This window comes from Elephas maximus, chromosome 3, assembly GCF_024166365.1.
Source record: "Elephas maximus indicus isolate mEleMax1 chromosome 3, mEleMax1 primary haplotype, whole genome shotgun sequence".
Classification (NCBI taxonomy): Eukaryota; Metazoa; Chordata; class Mammalia; order Proboscidea; family Elephantidae; genus Elephas; species Elephas maximus.
Window position 1 is genome coordinate 22,586,956 of NC_064821.1, and position 10,421 is coordinate 22,597,376.

The 10,421-nt window shown below is 40.7% G+C and overlaps 1 protein-coding gene across 1 annotated transcript; it reads right to left on the bottom strand.

Annotated features, from left to right (window-relative positions):
- Positions 1–1,019: 1,019 nt before the first annotated feature.
- On the bottom strand, positions 1,020–1,958 carry LOC126074051 (olfactory receptor 7G3-like). The gene has a single exon (XM_049881392.1). The coding sequence runs from the start codon at positions 1,956–1,958 to the stop codon at positions 1,020–1,022; it is 939 nt and encodes a 312-aa protein (XP_049737349.1).
- Positions 1,959–10,421: the final 8,463 nt, after the last annotated feature.

The following is a 10,421-nucleotide window of genomic DNA, read 5'->3' on the forward strand; positions in this document are numbered from 1 at the left end:
ATTGTGCTGGCTCACATTCATCTAGTATATTCATTGAGTAACTTATTAGGTGGCAGGCATTGTACTAAACACTTGTAATTGTTGTAGCACTTGATCCCACCTCAGACTTTTCTAATCAGAACAGTCATTTAATCCTTTCAAGGTAATGAAATTCCTCTTACCTGCAATTAGTTTTAGAAGGGTCGTATGCCCCAACTCAGGGTGATGACATAGAGTGTGTTCCGGATGACTCCTTGAAAAGGTTATTTCTCTAATACTGAGACTGAATAAGGAGCAGTCAGTTTTCCATCCCTGGTTATTGTATCTTAAATGACCACTGTGCTGCTGCAACCATTGATGACCATCACAGGAACAGCTTTAGGAAAAAACCAGCATATGGAGCTGTGAAATGTAACCCTGTGGTTCTGGAGGCTCTGGACCTACCCTACCTCTGAAATGTTTGTTTTTATATTTGGTACTCTGTGAGTTTAGACTTTTCCCTCAGTATACCTGAAAGTATCCTCACTCTTAGAGTTGAAGTATCTCAAATCTAAATGGAAAAATGTGAATGAATATAATTATGCCAAATGTATAGAAGAGTAAACTGAGCTTATGGTTGCTGTTAGCTGCCCTCGAGTTGATTCTAACTCATGGCGACCCCATGTTTTGCAGAGTAGAGCCACTCCATAAGGTTTTATTAGCTTTAAACTTTAAAGAAGCAGATTGCCAGAACTTTTCTTCTATGGTATCTCTGAGTAGATTTGAACCACCAGCATTTAGCAGTTGAGTGCAAACCATTTGTACCACCTAGGGACCTTTCAACTGAGCTTAGAAAGCTGAAATAAATATAAAAGTTCACACAGCTATTACAGAGAAGAGGTAGAATTCAAACCAAAGTGTTCTGACTCCAAATTTTCACCCTTAACCATTATAATTTCTGAACTCCTACTATTCAAAGAACTTAATCAGGTTCTCTGAATCAGTATTATTTATTTCACTCAAGCATATTCCAACAGCTTAAGCCCAAAGCATGTGATGCATTAATGAAAAGAAGATATTCTAGAGATGAGTTTCCTCAAAGCGCCCATTATGTCCTTGTTCCTTAGACTGTAGATGAAGGGGTTCAGCATGGGTGTGACCACGGTGTACATCACTGATGCAATTGCACTCTTCCTAGAGGGTAGAGTAGCCGCAGAGCTAAGATACGCCCCAAAACCTGTCCCGTAGAACAAGGAAACAACTGAGAGGTGAGATCCACAGGGAGAAAAAGCTTTATACATCCCACCTATTGATGGCATTTTCAGGAGGGAGGAGACAATTTGCATGTAGGAGAAAATAATCCCAAGGAAGAGCCCACCACCCAAAATACTAGTCATAAAATATTGCAGGATGTTATTAAAGAGGGTATCAGAACAGGCAAGCTTGAGGACCTGAGGAAGTTCACAGAAAAACTGGGGGATTTCCAGGTCTATGAGGAAGGACAGATGCAGCACCATCAGACTGTGGAGCAGGGCACTCACGATGCTAATGACCAAGGAGAGTAGAATCAGCAGGCCACAGAGGTGGGGGTTCACGATGATTGTATACCTCAGAGGGTGACAAATGGCCACATAACGGTCATAGGCCATTGCTGCAAGGAGACAATTTTCCAAACAAGCAAAAACAAGGACAAAGCAGATCTGGGTGAGGCAGCCTGTGTAACTGATGGATTTGCTCTGAGTCTGAATGTTCACCAGCATCTTGGGGACCGTAGTGGTGCTGAAACAGATGTCAGTGAAGGACAGATTGGAGAGGAAGAAGTACATGGGGGTGTGGAGGTGGGAGTCTGAGCTGATGGCCAGGATGATGAGCAGGTTCCCAGCCACAGTGATCAGGTATAAGGTCAGGAACATTCCAAAGAGAAGGGGCTGCAGTTCTGGATTCTCTGAGAGGCCCAGGAGGAGGAATTCTGCTAAGCCTGTTTGGTTTTCTGATTCCATGTTTGTTGATGATTCTGACGGAAAGAATAGAATTGAGACATATAACAGATGTACAAAGATCCCTTATTTTACAGAAACACTCTAATCTGTATTGTGAAATAAAATTAATATTATAAATTTTTCCTGTGGTTCTCTCTCTCTGTGTCTGTCTTTCTCTCTCCTCTCCTCCTCTTTCTCCTCTATCCTTTTCTCTCTCCTTCCCTCTCTGTTCTCTTTCTTCCTACACACTCATTTCTCCCTGTCCTCCTTTCACCTCCTCTACCACATCTTTCCAAATACGTTTAAGTACCTACTCTTTCCACATTCGTCAGTTAACATGAATATAATATCAAATGGCACATATTTTTTCTTAAGAATTTTCTGAACTCTGCAAATTAGCAGGAAAACCAAAATCATATGGTATTAAATATATATTTTAGAGCAGTGGTTCTCAAACTTCCTTGCATCAGAGTCAGCTGGATGAACTGCTAAAATGTAGATTGCTGGGCATCGCCCTCAGAGTATCAGATTCAGAAGACTGGGCATTAGGGCTCCAAAATTGTGCCTTTCCAACAAATTCCCAAATGCTGCTGCTGCTCAGCTGGGACCCACACATTGGGGACCAATATTCTGCAGACCTGGTATACTTCCTGAGGAAGAAATCATCTGGCTCATCAGTGCGCTACAAAGTAGACTGGGATTTCAAGTCCATGACTCAGACCATTTTCAGTGGGTCTTCACAATTTGTCTTTTGAATTCACTACTTTCTTTTCAACATTCCATTCTTTGGATCCTTATCACAAAACTCTTGCCTAATTGTTCTAACTAAATAGCAGTGTTAGCAGGAGTCCTTGCTTGGCACAGGAGGTTAAGCAGCTAAGGAAAATGTTGAAGGTTCAAGTCTACCCAGTGGCATCTCAGAAGAAAGGCCTGGTGATCTACTTCTGAAAACCCAGCCATTGAAAACCCTATGGAGCACAGTTTTACTGTGACACACGTGGAGTCACCATAAGTTTGAATTGACTCCATGGCAACTGATTTGTTTTTTGGTCCAATTAGCAGATATCATAGTAACAAATACAATAACTATTATGAACTTCTACAACAATAACACTAACACAGAGCTCTGAGTATTGGCATACAGAATTCTCAGTATTTATCTGAATTAATTTTATTCTCCCTACAGATCCATGACTTGGGTGCTTCTATCATCCTTCATTTTACCCATGATCTCAAGTACATAACGTGAGGTTAAGTTATGGATACATAATACATGATCTCATAAGAACTGGTGAAAGAATTTGAACTTAGATTGCCAGATCAGAGTGGACCTCTTACCACCGTGTGATACGACCCCTGAGTAGGACAGGATCAGGCACTGGAAGGGTCAACAGATTCCATCACTTGCCTCTTGAAAAATTCCATGTGAGTCCAACACCAAGTGCTTTCCCTGGTCTTCAAAGTCACCTACCCTCTGACCTCATAGGTAGTATCTAGCAGGTGACATTATCAAAGCAGGACCCACCCTCAGGACTTGAGGTCAGTATTGGAATATGCTCCCTAAATCTCAAGCTGTTATGGCTATTATGGCAATAAGATCCTTTTTTCTCCCAATACCTGAGATTATACGCAGAACATTTTTTTTTCCCCTAAAACAGAGGAATGAGAGGAAGAATGAAATGCATGGCGTCTTTAAATCACTGAAGAAAAGAGAAATAATTTGTTGGTGTGTCCTAAGTAAAATTTTAGAATAGGAAAGGCACAATCTGACAACACAGGTATCCTGTCAGGCATGTACCTACAGTAGTAGGAAGAGGGGGAGTAGAAATTTGCCAAGTCAGCCTTAAATGGAAAAAGGAACTTAAGCAAAAAAGTACACCTAAAAAAAAAAAAAAAAAAAACCCACTGCTGTCAAGTAGATTTTGACTCAAAGCGATCCTATAGGACAGAGTAGCACTGCCCCCTAGAATTTCCAAGGAGTGCCTGGCAGATTAGAACTGCCAACCTTTTGGTTAACAGCCATAGCAGTTAACCACTATGCCACCAGGGCTTCTGAAGTACACCTACACACCTCAAATGCCTTTATAGCTTTGAGACTTAAACATTTAATCAAAACAAATTGTCTAGTAAGGATCTTCGCATCTGGTGAGTGTATGAGGTACTTATCAGTTAAGGTATGAAGTACTTATTATTTAAGATGATCATTTCAATTGAACGAGCTAATAAGACCTTATTTTTAGAAATTCCTTATCTTATGCATATCACACAGGGCAAAGTAGGAAGTTCTGTTTAACTACTACTTACGTTTGTGCATGAAAAGCAATAGAAAAAAACACCATACCGTTTTAAATTTGGAGAGCCATAACTAATCTTCATTAATAGATTACATTTCCTTTCCTTAGGTATCTTATTGAAATCTGCCCCTCCCTTCCTTCCTACCTTTTTGTGGCAGATTATGGAAATAATTTATTCTTCTCTACTCAGGAGCTTGATGCATTTCCTATTCCTTTCATAGTTTGACTCATTGTCTCCATTGTACAATTAGCAGATAATGTTAGAAAAAGAGCTCTTGAGAATCAATCATGAAAAGCCATATCCTCCTTTCTTTTGTTTCCGGTTAAGCCCATCAAAGCCTGAGTCTGGCAGCCTTGGGAACTGGCTCCTATGGGAATCCCAAGGTTGTGTGCCAGGATCAACTCCAGGACACTCCCATTTCCTGTGTTAAGATGAGGTCCCTGAGAATATGATCACTGGATTCTCAAAAAAAAGCAAGAATTGATTGTATAAGTCCTGAGCACATTTATGTGTTTACCCTTTATTCTCATGAACCAATGATTCAGAAATGGTCTCTAAAGGAATCCCACGAGTGAACAGCTCATTAGGATGTTTATGTTCAGAGTAAATGCCCCTTGACAAATACTGCTTCACCAACAAGGAAACCTGGGGCCCTAAGCATGGGGTTATACAACAAGCAACCCTAACAAAATCAGTCATTTGCTGGAAGGTTTGGAATCAAACACCCCTGAGTTTATTCCCAACTCTAGCACTTGCTTTGTGAATGTAGAAACTTTTATAACTGTTCAGAAACCTCAGATTTCTCCTTTGTATAATGGGACCTATCGTGGAACAGTATAGGGATATTGTAAAAATGAGAAATGAATAGAAAAAATCATCAAGCACAGTGTTCAACATATCACACCCTCTCGATATTTCCTGTTGTGATTTGTTCTGCATGGGCACAGCTTGGCATTATTCATTACAGAAGGGAAGTGACAGGCGGGGCCAGAGGAAAGAGGATCAATGAAAGTTAAAAGAACCAAAACCAAACCCAGTGCCGTCGAGTCAATTCCGACTCATAGTTAGAACATTCCTAATGTGAAAACGACAAATTTTAGGGAAGAAAAATGTGCCAAAACTCTACAGGGAATCTTGTTCATCTAGAGAAGCAGGAGGAGAGAACAAGCCAAATGAACATCACTGATATCAATGGAAAAGAAGCCCTGGTCTGGTGGCAGTGTTTAAGTGTTTGGCTGCTAATCAAAAGTCAGCTGTTCAAACCCACCAGCCACCCTGCAGGAGAAAGATGAGGAAGTCTGCTTCTGGAAAGATTTCAGCCTTGGAAACCCCTTAGGGCAGTTCTACTCTGTCCTCTAGGGTTGCTATGAGTTGGAATCAACTCGATGGCAACAGGTTAATGAGATATCAATGTTCATTTGGCGTGGACATAGGATGAAATATCTAGCAATTTAAATGAATAAATTAGACCTAGATGTACCATGACAAAGAATGAAAACTTAAAAAACAGAAGTTAATTTCTCTAACAAGACATCTATAAAAGACATCTATAGTATGGGAAAATTGAAATAAGTTTTAAAATTACACAGACATAAATTATTCTTCTTTAAATTGAAATATTTCAAGCACACTGAAAACTACAGAGAAAACAACAAAAGCCTAATTACCCACCACTCAGCACCATCGAACTAAAATATATCACCATACTTGCATTATGTACTTTTTAAAATTATGATTCTTTCCCTTTTTGTATGAGCTTAAATCCTTTATTCTATGAGTTATTTTTAGTTATTTTGTGATGTATTCAGTATTTTTTAAGAAAAGATACATATTTATTTGAATACCTACCCCTTTATTTTTTCACACATCTGTCTTTTTCTCTCCACCTGAACCACAACAATGAACTTGGTATGTATTATTCTCCTATGTTTTCATTACTTTCAGTCTAATTCAATCAATAAACAATGTTATTGTTTTACATTTTAATACCTTATGTACTGTGGGTGTCATTTTACAATTGGTCTCTGAAAATAATGCATTTAACCTTATCAGTCTTATTACAGCTCAGTCTGGTTCATTAACTTTAACTACTTTAAGGAATTTCACTCTGTTGTTACATCAGAACTTATTTATCCCTTCTCCAGGTGATGGGCATTTTCATTGGGCACACACACACACACGTAAAGGATGGGAATGGAGCGGAATAAAAAGGGCTTATCATCTTTGTGTTTACTATTTTGTTACTTTAAGAATAGAACTGTTATGGCAAAATGTCAATATTTATTAATTCTGAAAGCATCGATATATGACTATTTGTCCTATTACCCTGAGCTAATCTGTCTTAAAATATTTCCTAGGTTAATAAAGAGACACTGATAGATACAGGTATGTAGCCTGTGGAGTCAGACTGGTTCTCCACTTCCTCACTGCTAGTGCTCATAGCCAGGTCAAAGATCTCCCTTAAAAAGGTGTATCAAGAACCAGGTAAGGACAAGCTGAATGAACACACATGCCCCTTGCCAAAGAAATACAAAAATTGTTTTAAAGAATTCTAGAAAATTGAGCAAGGGCATATTTCTATTTAACACGGAAAAATTCCCTGGAAATTTAGATTCAGAGTAGGTGATTAGCAGAATGAGAGAAGCTCAAGTATTCGTGCAAAAGTACAAGGAAACATGTCAAGAAGATCATGGACAATTGGCAGGCATCACACAAGTAACTCCATTCTGCTCATCTTGTGCATGCACTCACCTCACAGCTGCCCCAGATGGACTTGAAGACAAAGACATCTCCCTATTTGCAAAAGATAAACTAGGGGACTTCAGATTACCTGAGTGCCAGCATTAAGAAATGACATTCGATTCTCCACTCAAGGCTGAATGATAAAAATGGAGGCTCTGGACTCACGGAGCACAGAAAACAAAGAAGGACCAGGATCCTATGGGAAGTGATGGAGACAAGGCTCAGGTGTGCTGCCTCCTGACCTGGGCAAGGTTATTGAGTGGGTGGTCACAGGCAGACTCTTTGATGTCTCTGTGCCCCTTGGGGTTTCAATACCCAAAGCTCCTCATTAGTCAAACTCTTTTGCTGTCATTCTGTTCCCTTAAGCAGCAAGCCTAAGAGAAGGAAAAATTTATATTGAATGATTCCATTATCCTAAGAGCCCAGGCATATGCCATCTTCTTTGCCTCATCTCATTCTGCTCATACTCATTTCAAGTGCCTTGTACAGATGGATATACCACCCTTCTGTAATTGTATTAGTCTTCTCTCTTTATATTCAAAGGTGCCCATAATCTAAAAACAAGATAAGGAAAATTGACACCATGTTTAGGCTAAAAATATATACTTTATTGTGTGAGGATGTGTATTCTATACAAATAAGAGCAATAATATAATAGATGAACCCTAAAAAGGGAGATGCTGAGAGCTAATTCTTTGATGGCACATGGATCCTTTTCCTGCATCTAATATCCAGCAGTTTCTAATCTAGCCTCTGTAATCAAACACAATTGAGCGTATAACAGGTATTTAACCTCCTTTTTAATATTTCAATATCAACGTTTCCAAATTTTATAGAAGTTAACTTCACTATCCACCCCTCATCTGTCAGTTTGTCACAGTGTGGTGGCTTGTATGTTATTGTGATGCTGGAAGCTATGCCACCAGTATTTCAAATACCAGCAGGGTAATCAATTCTGGACAGGTTTCAGCAGAGCTTTGAGACTAAGACAGAATAAGAGGAACAACTTGGGGACTACTTCTAAAAAATCTGACCACTAAAACGCATATGAATAGCAGTGGGAGATTGATATAGTGCTGGAAGATGAGCCTCTCAAATTGGAAGACACTTGTGGCCATTAAGATTGTGTGTCAACTTGGCTGGGCCATAATTCTCATTGGTTTGGCAGTTATAATGTAGTCTGGCAGTTCTATAATGATGTGATCATCTCCATGATGAGATTTGATATAATGTGACCACCTCCAAGATAAATCTGCTGTGAGTAGCCAATCAGTTGAAGGGGAAGTTTCCTTGGGAGTGTGGCCTGCATCCAATATATGTGGACTTTTTGGCAAGGCTCGTAGGCTTGTCCTTGTTTTGGATTCTGCAGCTGGTGCCTGTTCCTCTGAACTTCGGCCCTTAGAACTTGAGCTAGAGTCTTATGTGTTGTCTTGCCTGCTGATCTTGGGATTTATCAGCCTGTGAGCCAGAGCCCTATTGCCTGACTTGCTGATCTTGGATTCACAATCCCCTGAAGCTATGTGAATCAGAAGAAGCCTCCAACCTGACTCACCGCTTGGGACAATGTTCCAGCTTCTACAACCACGTGAGCCGTTTCCTTAATATAAACATCTCTCTATGTATATATTTATACACTTACTGGTCTTGCTTCTCTAGAGAACCTAGCCTAAGACATTTGGTACCGAGAGTGGTTCTAGAGAAACAGAACTGTAAGGATGAGTTTTCCAAATTGGTTTTCAAGTCCGATTAGTATTAAAGACGTTAATGACTGCTTCCAGTAATGAAGTGGGCACTGCCAATCCATGGTTGTTTTAGGCTGGGTTCTCTAGAGAAGCAAAAATGTCTATAAATATAGACTGAGAGATTTATATTAAGGAAACAGCTCATACAATTGCAGGGGTTAGAACTTCCCAAGTCCATGGATCAGGATAGAGTCCTTTCCCAATTCACAGAGCCGCGGAAGCTGGTGAGCCCAAGATGAGCAGGTTGGAGGGCATGGATCCTGCTCACAAGTCGTGACGGTCAAGGAATCCCCAAGGTCAGCAGACAAGACCATAAGTGTCTCCTGAGTCAGCAGCAGGGGCTGGAGAAACCAAAAGAAGCAGGTCAGGGAGCAGGACTCTTGCTCGCAGGCCATGATGACGGACAAATCCTAGGATAGGCAGGTAAGCTGCTAGCTCAAGTCCCAAGAACAAGAATTCAGACAAGAAACAGCTGTTGGGTCTAGAACAAGTCAACAACTTTTGCAAGGTGAGCAGGAAAAAGGAAGTAGCCAGCAGAAGGTAGAGAGATGAAGGCTGAGGAAGCGGTGAGCTACCACAGGCCCCACCTCCACTGCTACCATTCAACAGATTCTATCATGGGGGTAATCATATATCAAATTTCAACAGGACAGTGATCACAACATTACACAGCTGCCAAAGCACTGAGAATCATGGCCCACCCAAGTTGACACACTATCTTAACCATCACAGTGGTGTAAGGTGGCAAAGGAAATATTTTGATCACCTACGAGGCTCTGGGTGATCACTTTTGACACTTTTCTAAGTTTCGTAATAATGGGAAGTATAAGGAAGCAGGTTGCTTGGTCCTACATTCCCTAGACAAAGTGATGAAGGAAAGAGATGAGCTCAGGGCTTCAGAGTCACAACTCAAGTGCCACATAAACAACATAAATATTTCCACTTGTGCCTTGAAAGAAAGCCTGATTTCTTGTAGTAACAGACCTGATGTTGCAAAAAAACAAACCCAGAGTGGCTGAATTACAGTGCCAACTGAATTCCCAATCTTCAGTGGTGTCTGCAGTTAAAGTGAGGGCATTGATTGGGAAGAAATGGGATCATGAAACTTGGGATGGGGACATGTTTCTAGGTGCCATCAAGTCGATCCCAACTCATAGTGACCCTATGTACAACAGACCAAGACACTGCCTGGTCCTGCACCACTCTCACGATCGTTATGCTTGAGCCCATTGTTGCAGCCATTGTGCCAGTCCATCTCATTGAGGGTCCTCCTCTTTTTCATAGACCCTCTACTTTACCAAGCATGATGTCCTTCTCCAGGGATCGATCCCTCTTGATAACATGTCCACAGTGTGTGAAACGTACTTTGCCCTCCTTGCTTCCAAGGAGCATTCTGGTTGCACTTCTTCCAAGACAAATTTGTTGTATATGGAAACATATAGGCAGCTAATCAGGAAGCTGGGGACACCAAACCCCTAAATTCCATTAAGCCACTCCTACCAACAGAACCTGCCCTCTCATTCCCATCTGAAGAGATTATTCCATTTTTATTTGCTAAGCCACTCTCCTCGGTAGAACCCACTTCCACTCAACCTGATGAGATTAAAGCAGCTGTGCCTAAAAAGCCTTTGTCTGAGTCACTATGCCTGGTGCATTGCCTGAGGCAGATGTCTTACAAGGCAATGCTGAATGTTCTCAAACACAC

Excerpts from the sequence above, each read along its gene's own strand:
- LOC126074051 (XM_049881392.1), bottom strand. The coding sequence starts at position 1,958 with ATGGAATCAGAAAACCAAACAGGCTTAGCAGAATTCCTCCTCCTGGGC.